At 33.2% G+C, this 16,216-nt stretch overlaps 1 protein-coding gene across 1 annotated transcript; it reads right to left on the reverse strand.

Annotated features, from left to right (window-relative positions):
* Positions 1–102: 102 nt before the first annotated feature.
* LOC109811432 (alpha carbonic anhydrase 4) lies at positions 103–9,748 on the reverse strand. The gene is made up of 7 exons (XM_083077241.1): positions 9,559–9,748; positions 3,017–3,231; positions 1,880–1,986; positions 1,653–1,755; positions 1,120–1,278; positions 981–1,034; positions 103–489 (listed from the first exon to the last, which is right to left on the reverse strand). The coding sequence occupies exons 1-7, from the start codon at positions 9,659–9,661 to the stop codon at positions 400–402; spliced, it is 831 nt and encodes a 276-aa protein (XP_082933367.1). The 5' UTR covers positions 9,662–9,748; the 3' UTR covers positions 103–399.
* Between the last annotated feature and the right edge of the window lie 6,468 nt (positions 9,749–16,216).

The raw sequence follows: 16,216 nt of genomic DNA on the forward strand, positions 1-16,216 counted from the left end.
TAAAAAAATTAAAATTAAGTATATTCATACAAACGTGGTTGATATTTTAAGAACCAATTAAACCATCCATTACAATTTTGGGAGCTAAAATAATAGATAATATACAATTCAAAAATCATTGCCATTTTAAAAAGGTGACCAACTATTACAATACGGAGTAAATTAATGATTCCCTCGCCCAAATTATGATTACCACCTAAACCAACCAAAAGACAAACAAATCAAAGCCACTGACTACCAAAACATGCACACCAAAAATCCAACTTAAGACACAATAAAGATCATCATCCCAATTGCTTGACCGTGCTCTCTGATCTAGTCTTTATTTGTCCATACTCCGTACAAACAACTCTTGTCGTTCTCTACTTTATTGCCTTCTGCACATCTTCATACAATTATTCAAGTAGGCTTTTCATTCTCCTTAGGAGTATATAACCAAATTTGTCTTCCATCAAGTTCCTGTGTTGGCCTTGCATTTTTCTCATATCCCTGTGAAACAAATATATACGTCTTTAGATAAGGCTTGTAGTTGCACTTGTTTATGCTCACTTATTGGGGGATGGGTTAGGAACCACATTGGCAATTCAAGTTGATCAACACTTTCAAAAGAGAAATTCAGGCTTCTTGAAAAATATTTGCTTTAGGCAACTTCAAAGTTTTAACAAAGCCTATAGAATAACCAGTGTCATCGTGATCTTTGATATTGTGAAAAAGTTATAAATAAATGTGATTGATGCAACCACAATTATGGTTACTAAGACCTCAAAAACCTTAATATTGTGTATGCAATTGTGATTGTGGAACTTGACTAGGTTTTATAACATTCGGTAAAATAAGTGATGTGATATATTTTGAATTATATATTATGTTTTTCACTAAACTTATGTACTATGAAATTGCATTCATTTCTTGTGCCACTATTCGATTTTTCAAAACCTTGTCTTTAGTTGATAAATCTAGTGCGTGCTTAATTTACTTACACGATGTACAGCTTCTTTCAAGGCCCTCAGCTGCTCCCTTGAGACTGTCCTCACCTGCAATACACATGAGTTTAGAAAAAGGGTGTGTCCAGTTCAAATAGTCTTCACTAGTTAAGAAAATCACGTGAAAGTACATAACCTTCTTCACTATTGTCCAAATGACTCCTTCAGTGCATGGTGGAGTTGTAAGAGAACCAATATATCTGTAGTACTTTCTGCTTCCAAACTTGATGTCTCCTGGGTTGATTACTCCTAAATCTATTTCCTTGTCGCCAATTGATTTTATGTGGTTCAGCAGCTGCAAGAGAAAATAATTTAAAAAACAAAGAATTGAAATTAATCACTCAGCCACAATGCACTATCATTTCCAGCACCAAATTAGGTTTTCTCTTACAACTTCTTAATTACTCAACCACTAAATAATGCTGATAGTAAGTTTTCTAAATTGTGATTCTGGCAATTTTTGATATTGTAGAAAATTATGAACAGATACAGCTAACAGGACCACAGCAGGGGCTAAGTTATCTTACAATCTATAGGGAGAGAATTATGTGTACTTAAATTTACATATTTGCACTTTCCTTTTTACAGGATATACTAGTATACTCCATACAAGTTGTGTATAAATAAATTCCCAGAAGTGCACATAGATGTTAAAGAAATATAGCAAACCTTTGAAAGCAAGGGATCTGGAAGACCAATTTTATACCAAATTCCAATAACAGCAATTTCTCCTTTAGAGTTTTGATGGACTGCATGCAGTTCCAAGTCAAACCTGAATAACAAATACAAGACATATATATTTATATGGAGAATCGTGTCAAGCCAAGGCTAAAAGAGTTTCCCTAACACTGCATCAAGCAGTTAAATAAGCTCTAAATGCAAAATGGTAAACTCACTTTGATCCATTCAACGTGTGCTCTGAAGGTGAATGCCAGTGACATTGAAGCAATTTGTAGTAAGTTCCATTTATGTTAAGCTGGCCTGCATACCCTGTCCAGTGAAGCTGTAAAAATATTAAGCACATATGTTAGGTTCATTATGCAAAATAATATACCTCAGCTCTCAGGGAAGCACTGATCCATTGATAATGAGTACTGCAATGCGACCAGGAAAATTTTATCCCAGTTTATGAGTTCAATGTGAATAAGTAAGATTGGCATATTGATGTTGCAATAAGATGCAACAACTTAAGAAGTTCATGAACCAATTATATGTGTCAGTATAGATTCACGTTGGATCATCTAAAATCACACTTTTGGTCTTTTGTCTAGATATTAATTCTTAATCCTAAATCAATTTTAAATTAAAATTAGGGTGACAAAATAGGTTAGTTTGACCCATTTTTGTCTGTCCTACCAAAGTTGAGTCAGGATGGACTAACTCCTTCACTAAAAGTGAACTGAAAATCTTGGTTTGCCTTATTTAGAAATGGGTTAACAATTTTTTTTTTATTTTGTCATTAATTTAAGTTAACAAATTTAAGTTTTTTCTATAATAATTGACAAATTTAATTAAACAATACATAAATTTGTCCTTCAACTTCAAGATTACAAAACAAAAAATAATCAATTACAAATTATTAAAAATCTTTTTTAATCAAAATTACTATTAATAGTCTCTCAACAAAACAAAAATATAATAGTCTTAATGAACTAGTATTAGTAGTTTTCAATAATAAGACTATGTTATAGTACAAAGTGACATGACCATAAGTTATAAAATAAATAAATAATATTTAATAAAATAAATTGACAAATGAACTCATCCTAACTTTCGTTTAGTCTAATGGACTAATAGACTATACAGAATGGATCAGACATATTAACAAATTAATTTTTGAAGGGTTGACAAGTCCCATTTTATCATTTCTAAATTTTACCATAGATTAATTTTTAAAACTATTTTGCTTTTGGAATAAAATCATTCAAACATAAATCATGTCACTTCAAATCAATTTTAACCAAACTCAATTTTTCGAAATCAGTTTTGCATCAGCCAAAAGGGACGAAAGTGGAGATGGTTTAGTGGCTCACCATAATGTCATGACCCCTATTCTTTAGGACAGCAGGAGCTGGTTTGTAATCTTTGGCAAGTTTACCCAATTGGGGAAACTCCTGCACCCTTTTGTCTAGAAGATCAATTGGAGATTGTAGTTTTCCTTCCCCACATATTTTCCATTTTGGGTTGATACGCCACCAATTTTCTGGCCCTTTGCTACTTCCTTTAGCATAGGTATATTCTTCATCTTCTGTTCACAAACCCAAATAAGGTCAAATTCAATGAAGATAATGTATCATTAATGATTCCAATTGTTCTTCTATAACCATGACTTTTGGAATTGGACCACGAGATATTACAATTATAAATAGTTTGTCTCTTCCCCTCTTTTCACCATTTTTTTTATATAAATTTATCATCCCATTGGCGCAGAATATATCGATCCACAAACATAAAAAAAAAAAACATTAGAGACCAAGCATGATCACTCAATAACGAGTAAAGCAGTCAAAAATTGCATTGCAAATGTATTATCCAAATTGGGAGATCAAATAATGAAGTGTGAGAAAAAACATGTCATATTGAGAGAGACAAATGATCCTTTATTTTTTCCAAAAGGCATGAAGAAATTGGCCATATAATAATAGGAGGAAACGTTGGTAACAAAAGATTTAAAAAAATGGTAAAACATCAGGGAAAAATATGATATGTAGCTTCACAAATATGCGAAGAGACTATTAATTTATGATGTGATCTCGTAGAATGAGGTATAGTCAATTCGTGACTCCTAAATGTTGAAAAGTCCAAATTGGCAGCTGAAAGCAGAAATCAATTTTGGCAGAAATCAAACTTTGAAAAGTCAAAATTGGAGGCTTGGCAGAATGCAAAATCAAATTTGGCAGGCAGACCACCGAATTCCAAATTGGAGGCACCGAATTTGGAGCGTTCACACTGCAATCGTTCCTTATAAATAGCAAGCCCCTCCATTCATTTTTTGTATCCAACGAAAGCAAATACTTAGCAAAGCGTTTGTATAGAAAAATTGAGAGAGAAGTTCTTAATTTTTCTGGGTATAGTTGGGTCGTGGGTTGTGAGTGGTTGTGAGTATTTTGAGAGATTGTGAGTGTTTTGTAAACACTATTTATATTTCCCTTTTCAGTAAAATATCTGCAGCAGCCCGGAGACGTAGGCAGAGTTGGCCGAACTCCGTTATCAATTTTGTGTGTGCTATTAGTCCACAATTATTTTTGCTCCATTCTCAAATCTGAAGTTACGGGAAAGATCAGCGTAATTTTTCCTAACAACTGGTATCAGAGCCGGTTGTTTCTGCTAAACTCTGGCGAGGTTACTATTCATATGAATAGTATTTTACTATTCACGTGAATAGTGAATAGTGTAAATTGGTCAGCGTTACCAATTTGTTGGCAGAAGCGATCCGAGAAGTCAGATTTGAGTGGGAGCAATGGCGGCAGATGAAGGAAAGGTGAAAATTGAAAAGTTCGATGGTGCGGACTTTAGCTTTTGGAAGATGCAGATCGAAGATTACCTGTACCAGAAAAAGCTACATCAACCTCTCGAAGGAAAGAAACCAGAGGGCATGAAGGATGATGAATGGTTCCTTCTTGATAGACAAGCCCTTGGAGTTATCCGCTTGACATTATCTCGTAATGTTGCTTTCAACATTGCAAAGGAAAAGACCACGGTGGGTCTTATGACGGCTCTTTCCAGTATGTATGAAAAGCCGTCAGCCTCAAACAAAGTTCACTTGATGAGGCGGTTGTTTAACTTGCGAATGGCGGAAGGCGCATCAGTAGCACAACATTTAAATGAACTCAGTACAGTCACAACCCAGTTGAGTTCAGTTGGAATTGAATTTGACGATGAAGTACGAGCATTGATACTTTTGTCTTCTCTACCAGAAAGTTGGAATGCTACTGTCACAGCTGTGAGTAGCTCATCGGGAAGCAATAAGTTGAAATCAGATGATGTTCGTGATCTGGTTCTCAGTGAAGAGATCCGACGGAGAGAGTCGGGTGAATCCTCAACCTCTTCAGTATTACATACAGAGTCAAGAGGGAGGGCTCCAACCAGAGGAAATGGACGTGGAAAATCAAGGGATAACAGGTCCAAATCCAGAAATCATCGTAGTTCTAACAACTCAAAAACTATCAAGTGTTGGAACTGTGGGCAGACCGGGCACTACAAAAATCAGTGCAAGAATGCACCGAAGAATCAGGAGGCGAAAGCAGAGGCAAATATTGCTTCTACCTCAGGAAGAGATGATGCATTAATATGCTCTTTGGAGAGCAAGGAGGAGTCTTGGGTGTTAGACTCTGGAGCATCTTTCCACGCTACTTCGCAGAGAGAATTCTTCGAGAATTATGTTCCCGGAAACCTTGGTAAAGTCTACCTTGGTAATGAACAATCTTGTGAGATTGTTGGAAAAGGTGTAGTGAAGATTAAGCTAAAAGGGTCTGTATGGGAATTGAAGAATGTCAGACATATTCCCGACCTAACGAAGAACTTAATCTCAGTAGGCCAGTTGGCCAGTGAAGGCTACACAACGACCTTCCATGGTGATGATTGGAAGATTTCCAAGGGTGCAATGACGATTGCTCGTGGTAAAAAGAGTGGTACTCTTTACAAAACAGCAGGAGCGTGTCATTTAATTGCAGTTGCAGCAAATGACAATCCCAATTTATGGCACCAAAGACTTGGCCATATGAGTGAGAAAGGGATGAAGATCATGCACTCTAAAGGAAAATTATCAGGTCTTCAGTCAGTGGAAATTGACATGTGTGAAGACTGTATACTTGGAAAGCAGAAAAGAGTCAGCTTTCAGACAAGTGGAAGAACCCCAAAGAAGGAGAAACTCGAGCTTGTTCACTCCGATGTGTGGGGTCCAACGACTGTCTCATCTATTAGTGGGAAGCAATACTTCGTGACTTTTATTGATGATCACTCTCGGAAAGTATGGGTATACTTTCTAAAACATAAGTCAGGTGTATTTGAGGCTTTCAAGATATGGAAAGCCATGGTTGAAAATGAGACAGGATTGAAGATTAAAAAGCTCAGAACCGACAATGGTGGTGAATATGAAGACACCAGATTCAAGAAGTTCTGCTATGAGCACGGAATCAAAATGGAAAGAACCGTGCCTGGTACACCGCAACACAATGGTGTAGCTGAGCGGATGAACCGAACGTTGACTGAGAGAGCCAGAAGCTTGCGTATGCAGTCAGGCTTACCAAAACAGTTTTGGGCAGAAGCAGTCAACACAGCAGCATACTTGATCAACCGAGGTCCATCGGTACCATTGGAGTATAGAATACCAGAAGAGGTATGGAGCGGAAAGGAGGTAAAACTCACACATCTTAGAGTTTTCGGTTGCGTAGCATATGTGCATATCAGTGATCAAGGCAGAAATAAGCTTGATCCCAAATCGAAGAAGTGCACTCTCATCGGTTATGGTGAAGATGAGTTTGGCTATCGCCTATGGGATGATGAAAACAGAAAGATGATCCGCAGCAGAGATGTTATCTTCAATGAGAGAGTGATGTACAAGGACAGACATAACACTGATGCCAGTAACTCAGAAGAGAGTAGGCCAGTGTATGCAGAGGTGGATGATGTCCCAGAAAGTCCTATAGTTGAAACTCCTCAGCCAGAGGAATCAACGGAACAAAGTTGTGAACAACAATCTGACACACCAGAGTCTTCAACTTCAGCTCCTGTGAGGAGATCATCTCGGCCTCATGTACCTAACAGGAGATACATGAACTATATGTTGTTGACTGATGGAGGTGAGCCTGAAGATTATGATGAAGCATGTCAGGCCACAGATGCCAGCAAGTGGGAGCATGCCATGAAGGACGAAATGAAGTCTTTGATCTCAAATCAGACGTGGGAACTAGTTGAGTTACCCAGAGATAAGAAAGCACTTCACAACAAATGGGTGTATCGAGTAAAAGAGGAGCATGATGGCTCCAAAAGATACAAAGCTCGATTAGTAGTCAAAGGATTCCAGCAAAAGGAAGGAGTTGACTATACAGAGATTTATTCTCCAGTTGTGAAGCTCAATACAATCAGAACAGTGTTGAGCATTGTTGCTAGTGAAGAGCTCTACCTAGAGCAGTTAGATGTGAAGACTGCATTTCTTCATGGAGATCTAGATGAGGAGATATACATGCACCAACCAGAAGGCTTCTCAGAGAAAGGAAAAGAGAATATGGTGTGCAGGTTGAAGAAGAGCTTGTATGGTCTGAAACAAGCTCCAAGACAGTGGTACAAGAAGTTTGATGGCTTCATGCACAAAGAAGGCTTCCATAAGTGCAATGCTGACCACTGTTGCTACTTCAAGAGATATAAGTCCAGTTATATCATTCTGCTACTTTATGTTGATGATATGTTAGTAGCTGGTTTAGATATGGATGAGATAAGAAGCTTGAAGCAGCGATTGTCAAGAGAATTTGACATGAAGGACTTAGGTCCTGCAAAGAAGATTCTTGGAATGCAAATCACGAGAGATAAGCAAAGAGGGATTTTGCAGTTATCTCAAGCAGAGTACATCAACCGTGTTTTGCAAAGATTTAACATGGGCGACGCCAAGCCAATTAGTACACCTTTGGCTAGTCATTTTCGCCTATCCAAGGATCAGTCTCCTCAGACGGAGGAAGAAAGATATTTTATGGCTAAAGTTCCATATGCTTCAGCCATTGGAAGTTTGATGTACGCAATGGTCTGTACAAGGCCAGATATTGGCCATGCAGTGGGAGTTGTTAGCAGGTTTATGTCGAATCCAGGAAAAGCTCATTGGGAAGCAGTTAAATGGATTCTGAGGTATCTACGAGGCACCACAGAAAGGTGTTTGCACTTTGGTAAAGGTAAAATAAAGGTGCAAGGATATGTAGATGCAGACTATGGAGGTGAAGTCGATCACCGAAGAAGTACCACCGGTTACATTTTTACTGTTGGTACTACAGCTGTTAGTTGGATGTCGCAGGTACAGAAAATTGTCGCTTTATCCACTACAGAAGCTGAGTATGTAGCAGTGACAGAAGCCAGTAAAGAATTGATATGGCTTCAGGGTTTGTTAACAGAGCTGGGATTCATCCAAGAGAAGAGTGTTTTGCATAGTGATAGTCAGAGTGCAATACATCTGGCAAAGAATTCAGCATTTCATTCTAGAACAAAACACATTGATATTCGTTATCACTTTATCAGATCTCTGCTAGAGGATGAGGTGTTAACATTGAAGAAGATCTTAGGAAGCAAGAACCCAGCAGACATGTTGACAAAGGTGGTGACCATTGACAAACTGAAGTTGTGCTCAATTTCAGTTGGCCTGCTAGAGTAACAGACCAAGGAAGGCTGCTGCATTGATTAAAGTGTGAAGACAGATTGAAATCAGTCTTCAAGTGGGAGATTGTTGAAAAGTCCAAATTGGCAGCTGAAAGCAGAAATCAATTTTGGCAGAAATCAAACTTTGAAAAGTCAAAATTGGAGGCTTGGCAGAATGCAAAATCAAATTTGGCAGGCAGACCACCGAATTCCAAATTGGAGGCACCGAATTTGGAGCGTTCACACTGCAATCGTTCCTTATAAATAGCAAGCCCCTCCATTCATTTTTTGTATCCAACGAAAGCAAATACTTAGCAAAGCGTTTGTATAGAAAAATTGAGAGAGAAGTTCTTAATTTTTCTGGGTATAGTTGGGTCGTGGGTTGTGAGTGGTTGTGAGTATTTTGAGAGATTGTGAGTGTTTTGTAAACACTATTTATATTTCCCTTTTCAGTAAAATATCTGCAGCAGCCCGGAGACGTAGGCAGAGTTGGCCGAACTCCGTTATCAATTTTGTGTGTGCTATTAGTCCACAATTATTTTTGCTCCATTCTCAAATCTGAAGTTACGGGAAAGATCAGCGTAATTTTTCCTAACACTAAAGAAGGTTGTGAATAGTATAGGAGGAATCTATTTATGTAAAATATAAACTAATGTTCGGTAACAAAAGAAATGTAAAGCGTTTGCTTTTGATTTTTGTTGATTAAAATTCATACTTAAGAAGCCAAGGATTAAAGTAAACCAAAGGAATCGAAAGATCAACTAAAGGAGAACCAAATCATTGTCCTATGAATTCATCCTGTCTGCAAGGACAAAGTTCATGCTGGTTGATCATTGAGAAAAATTAGACAAGGGATGTAAGAAATTGAACATCAATATGCATATCTTATGAAAATGTTCAACTCAAGATCTTATAAAGAAATAAAACAAATTTAATTAAGGTGATCCACCCAACAAAGTTTTTATATATGGGGGTAATGCACTTGCTTCAAAAAGGAAAAAAAAAAATCAAACTTCATTTACTAGAGAAAATTTTATTGAAAAAACAATGATCAAGATTTGTGCATATAATTTCTTAGAGAATGAACGAGAATAAACACACACAAAAGAAGAAAAAACCTACAAAACATGATGTTTGTGAGGAACATCATGATCGATATTATCAATATCCTTGATTATATCACAACAATGACATGAAAAATGAAAAGGGAGAATAAGGGTCTGATTGTAATTCATACCAGCTTTAGAATGATCAGAAGCTGATGCTAGGAAGGAAGTGGAATGGAGAATAAGCACTAGGAAAAGCAAAGAGAAGAAATTGGGGCGTGCGGGGAGGATCATTGTGCTGCTATTGGTCTTTAAATGGCAAGTGAAATCTGAACATCTATTGCATTTGCATGTGCATGTGTGTATCTATATATATAAAATGTTGTGACTCTTAATTGTCTGCTTATATATGCTTTGAAGATTTACAGGAATCTGATAGCTCTAATTGAAGGTTGTCGTTCACGCTTGCCATGTAATGTGCCTACTTTCACGTACAAGTTATGAGTACTGCACAAACCAAAAACGCCATTGTTATTATTGGTATTTTGGTAACTTATAATTGGTTACTTACATTACGTTGGTTTATTATGGTACGGTTAAGCTTTCTAAGACTCGAGTGTGTTTCTCGAACAATTCCTATGAGAATGTTTAATGAAAATGAGAGACGACAATTATAAATTTAAATAGTATTGGTTTAAGAATCATTAATTCTACATGAATGATTAAGATTAAAAAAGATATATAAAGACCAAAGGTCATTAAGATACCTATTTTCTTTAACTAAGAACGTATGATCACAACTTAGATATAAAATCACAATCGGATGTATCATTTTATTCTTATAAAAATTAACCAATGAAAATGAGTTATACCAATTTTTTATTTTATTTATAAATATAATTCATGTAATATTTTATTGTTGATAATTAAGGATTAATTTATACTTACAAAATATGTCTTTCGTTAATTAAATATTATTTTAATATAAAGTACCTATAAGTTTTTTAATTTGTCATGCGCAATTACATAACTTAGAATCTTTATAATTAATTTATGTATAATTGTGTGATTTATGTTTCAGGATTTTATTTGACAATAATCAAGTATTTTGTATAGTAAAATAAAATAGAATTAATGTAGAATTCGATCTTATTATTGAGGCTTTTTGGCCCAAATAAAGAAAAAAAAATTAAAATGCATAAAATAAATTTAAAAATTAACATTTTACCAAAATAGGTTGAAACAGCGACGTGGCACCGCGAACGGAAAGCGCAGGAGGGTGGGAGATGGTCGTAATACACAGAAAGCGCAACCAGTTTATGCGCCATGTATGACAATCTTGCATGAAGTACAGTGATCCAGTTTTTGATACAAGGCGCATGGAACCGCTGCGATTTCAAAAAAAAAAAAAAAAAATTTCAACATCTAGTGCAGTACCCATCAAACCTAGAGAAAAAAAAAAATCTGCAAGTCAAATTGTGAGTTATTATAAGTGTGTGTAAAACATTTTTTTCTTTTTATAATAATTATTAATGGTTAATTATCAATGAGTATATATTATTTACGTTTCTGTTTATAATTAATAATTGTTATTTAATATTTTTCTATAACTGACATTCTGTTCTAATTCAGTCTCTTAATTTAAGATTAATTAATATAATTAATAATATATATAATTACTGATAAAAATATCAATTACAAAATATTACTAATAATATATATAATTAATAATACTCTATAATATTATTAATTAATAATTATTAATATTTAAGGTTTAGTGCCTACACTAGACGCGCCTTCTATGTATTATAAATATCTCCCACCCTCCTACGCTTTCTGTTCACGGTGCCACGTGGCCGTTTCAACCTATTTTAGTAAAATGTTAATTTTTAAATTTATTTTATGTATTTTAATTTTTTTCTTTATTTGGGCCAAAAAGCTTATTATTGACCACTTTAATATTGTTATTAATATTTTTATCATGCCTATTCAATCTCTCCAATGAATAGTCTTATGGCTCTTATTAAAGAGTGATGAAGTTATTTTATGATATTTGTCTAAGGATTATTTTTATAAAGTTATTACACAAAAGTATACTTCATAATAATGAAATATTGACTGTTTTGAGCCTAAGTCTTCACAGTTTTATTTGACCCAAATGTTTTTCTAACATTGGAGTATGTATGTGTTTTATAAGTTATTATTTTTTCTCTTATTTTATTGATATAAGACTTGTTTGTATCCAAAAAAAATGTAGCTAAATATTTTGTATTTTTTTTTGTTATACTGCATGAGCCGCTTTGAGGCACATCAGTACTTTAATTTTTTTTTCTTTCTTTTGTTATACCAGCATGAACCGCTTTGGGGCACAACAACACTTTAAAAATTTTAAATTATTATATGTTATTTAATTAATTAAACTTGTATATAATTTATTTTTATAACAAATCAATTTTTTTTTAACTTAAATTATATATTTAAATTATAAAGAATTTTTAAAACTTTTTAAAATGACATTTATTTTATAAACAATTTTTATAATTTTTAATCATATTTTTTATTTATACACAATTATTAATTTACCCACAATTTTTTTAACAAACAAAAAATATGCTATTATAACAAATCAAAATTAAAATAAAGATATCCTGGGCACGATTTTATGGTAAAAAAAATTATGAATTCCATTTAAAGTTATTATATTTATATTAAGATTAGGTAGGATGTCATGTTAAAGTCAAAGTTAACTACTAACTATTAAAAGATTTTTAATAAAATTACAAATTGTGTATCACAATTTTAGCATAAATTTGTATGGAATGATATAAAATACAAAAAATTGGATTCCATCTAGGAATTTAGCTAAAAGGGATAAAAAAAACTTAACCAGTTAAATTATCCTTACAAAATAATTTTTTTAATTAATAAAAAATATTTAAAGTATGTAACTTATTTATATCACGAGTTTAACTTATGTGTTTATAATATAATTTTACATAATCAAAAGTTTTAGTAATTCAACACTTTGTTTTTCGATAAAAATTGAGATTCAATCTCTAGTTTAAGTATGAAGCTGAAACCCAATATGCAACTTTATTTATATAGTCTAATAATTCGATGTGAGAGTTATATGTCTTAAAATTATATTCTTTCAGTAAAAAAGTATATTTTACATAATTATTTAATAAGAATTCACCGTATTGATACATTATATTAATGAATAGTTATGGTAAAATAGTTGAATTTTATTAAATATTTTTAAAAAAAATTATCTTGACGATATATTTAAATTAAATTCAGAGAAAATGTACCAAAAAAAAGTTAAATTCATAGAATAAATAGAATTCGGTATTTTGCTAAATAAACTTAAGACTTAATTTCAGACAAGTCTATCTTTCTCTCAAAAAGACGAAGATTTTCACCACGTAGTAAGTAGTAACGCAATTCCTTTTGCTGGACCAAGAGAATTATTAAATATGATAATTTTAAGGCTGATGATAAACACACCTTCACTCTCGTATAAATACACCTCCTTTTAAAAAAAAAGATATATAAAATATCTAAATTATCCTTAAAAAAACAAAATTTCTAAATTTACACTACCTTCCCCACACCCCACCCTGTTCCTCGCACTCCCCTTCCCCTAACCCCACACCCCCCTTCCCCGCAATATATAATAAATAAGAGTAGCAATTACCAACAAAATACCATACTCTCTGGACTGGCTTTCTCCAACCAAGATAGGGTTCCGCTAGGACAGGTCTAAATGCGCTGGATTGATGCACCGGTAGGGGGGAGGACAGCCTAGCCGTCGGGGGTTCTTCCATCATATCAATAAAGCTCAGTCTCCCAACAGCAACAACCAATCCGGGCGGGCGGAATGGCGCCTATACTCGGTCAATGGAGTCCACTGCTGGGACTGGCATTGGATTCGGCCGCCAGTTGTTTTGCTATTGGTGGCACATGGTCCCTGTATATGGAACTGGTCAGAGAACGAATAGACGCAGGATCGATCTATAGGCTCCGAATATCAAGTTTTGGATCTCTCTAACGGGACTGGAACAGCAATATATAGGTTCAATTACTGCTGCAATTCTCAACCGCGTAGGGTAAGGCCAGTGCTTCGTCGAGGTTGAGGCCTTCTCCCATTACCATGAGCTTCACGAGTTCAACGTCGGAGGAGTCGAGGGCCCGCCTCATGCGACGGGTTTTCTGGTCCTCGAGGTCGAGAGCAACGTGGTGGTGGTGGTGGTGGTGGTGCGGCACTAAGGAGCGGCGCGCCAGGGAGGATTTCAGCCGAAGCTCTTCGATCTTTGCCACGATGTCTATGGGGAGGTGCTTGGCGAGAAACATAGAAAAGAAAAGGGGGTACGAAACATAGGAAAGAAGAAAACCTGAGTGAGCAATGCGAGCTGTTCGACGGTGGGGTGTGGCGGTGCGGAAAAGAGGATGTGGGATGCGGGGAAGGGATGTAAATTTAGGAATTTCTTTTTTTTTTAAGGGTAATTTAGATATTTTATATATTTTTTTTTTAAAAGGGGGTGTGTTTATACGAGAGTGGAGGTGTGTTTATCATCTGCCTAATTTTAATTTATTATATGCATCTCTCCAATAACTTGTTTTTCTTATATTCTTACTCTTGGAATGTTTTTTCTACTTTTCTTCGATCCGATGGAAGGTAAGGATGAATTTTCCTCACTAAAGGGAGACAAACTTGATATGCCATATCACTGATATATTGCTTAAAGTTTGAGCTAGCATTCAATTCTATTAGGTTTGACATTTGCCATGCACAGTTTTTTAATATATGGATAAAGAATTAAAAAAAAATAATTGTAAATTTTTGTTTACATAGCAACTTTTTGTCTTAGATGATTTTAATAAAATTTAATTTATATTCATTGACAATGCAAAAGACTTTTACATTAACCTCGCATCAAATTACCGTGCATGATACTATGTTTAATTTTATAACAAACATTTTAAAATTATACTTAATATGATTTTTTATTAGTTGATGGATTAAATATTCTTATAATAATATATAAATTTAACTTTTTCAATATTATTTTAATATAAAATTATTCTTTCTTAAAACTATAAAAGTATTTTTTTTTCCACAAGTGTCACTTATAAAAGAAGTAAACATTTTAAAAAGAAAATTATACACAAAGTTGTTGATGTTGAAATTTTTTCCATAATTGATAGAGTACCATAATTTATTCTTTAACCTTACCATGGTGTTTGGTTGGATGAAAGTAAAAGTGCAAATAGGAGAGGGAAGGAATTTTAAAAAATATATATATTAGTTAGATTAATTTTTAGGAGAAAAATAGGAGAGAAGGGAACAAAATACTTCTTCATCTAATTTCAACTCTCCTCTAACATTAGGAGGAGGATATGGAGGGAGTTAAGAATTTTTTTAAAAAATATTTTAAATGTAATATCTAAAATATTCTTATTGGTATTTCTAATTTTTAAGATTATAAAGATACAATATTTAAATTAAACACTATTTAATTGAGTACAACTTAAGAATCTTATATAATTTGGGTACTGTTCAATGGAATCATTAAAACTCCCATACAACTTAGGAATTTTAGGTACTGTATAATGGAGTACCATAATTTATTCTCTGACCTTAAGACTTTCATAAAACTTAGGTGCTATATAACATGGTTGTATGTTTTTGGTTATCATTTTAAATATAATGTTGAATACAAAATCTGTACAAATAAAATGAGACTACTAGAATAGTTAGGAAAATTTAGAATCTTATATTTCAGTTAATTTTTTAGAAAAAATTGTTTTTGAAATAAGTTGTATGTTTGAAAAAAAAAACTTAAATTTACAAACATGTACTTATTTTGACAATAAACTATTTTTATGAATATAATATCTTGAAACCTATAATTATTTTTCAATCATATTTGTTAAGTTGATTCATTCCATAAAAACTGATTATTTATTACATCTAAACGAAATTAAATATCTCAAAATAATTTTTCATCAAATTTATGTAAACAAAAATTCATTTCAATTATAATCTTATATATATAATTGATTATTGAAATAATTTGATTTTCACAATTTTCTCAAGTACACCTAAGTTGATTCTAAAATTTTAAAACACTTTTTCTTAGTTTTGAAAACAATAAAAATTATTATATTAGCTGTGTAATACATGTGTTAGATAATTTTTATATATAACTTAAATTTATAATAACTTATGTATACAAATAAATATTATATTTAAATATTTAAATTTTATATAAATAGATATTTTAAACATATAAATTATAATTTATTTTAAAAAAACAAGTTATATTTTATATTTATAATAAAATAATTTATATTATAGCATAATATTATTTCTATTTATTCATAATTTATTTTAAAATATTAAAATATAATTCATAAATAATTATATAAATAAAAATAATAATAAAAATTCTTAAAAATCCTCTCATAAAAAAAAACTCTAAAAATATTCTCGTATAAGATAGAGATTTATGTTTAATATATATCAATTGATATAATTTCTCATTGTTGTTTGTAGACATCTAGTGCATCCCACCCACCACCATAACCACTTCCTCTATCACTCTCCCCCTCTCTCTCTCCCATGGCAACACCATTCTCTCTTATTAGAGATGACAAAAATACTCGTACATTTGTGAATAAAATCCACAATAGATAATAAATAGATAACATAAACAGATAGCAAAAAATGACGGATATGAATATTTTCTTGCCCATTTATAAACGAGGTGGGACGCAAATATGGTAGTATTCATACCCACGGATATTGACTAAATAATATTACTTAAACATTTATATTTCTATCTT

Source organism: Cajanus cajan, chromosome 6, assembly GCF_000230855.2.
Source record: "Cajanus cajan strain Asha chromosome 6, NIPB_CcT2T_4, whole genome shotgun sequence".
Lineage (NCBI taxonomy): Eukaryota > Viridiplantae > Streptophyta > Magnoliopsida > Fabales > Fabaceae > Cajanus > Cajanus cajan.

Bases quoted from the DNA above. Each gene is read 5' to 3' on its own strand.
- LOC109811432 (XM_083077241.1), bottom strand. From the start codon at position 9,661: ATGATCCTCCCCGCACGCCCCAATTTCTTCTCTTTGCTTTTCCTAGTG. The intron at 1,756-1,879 runs GTGAGTTTACCA...TTTGTTATTCAG, and splicing joins CACACGTTGAATGGATCAAA to GTTTGACTTGGAACTGCATG. The intron at 490-980 runs GTAAGTAAATTA...TTTGTTTCACAG, and splicing joins TGAAAGAAGCTGTACATCGT to GGATATGAGAAAAATGCAAG.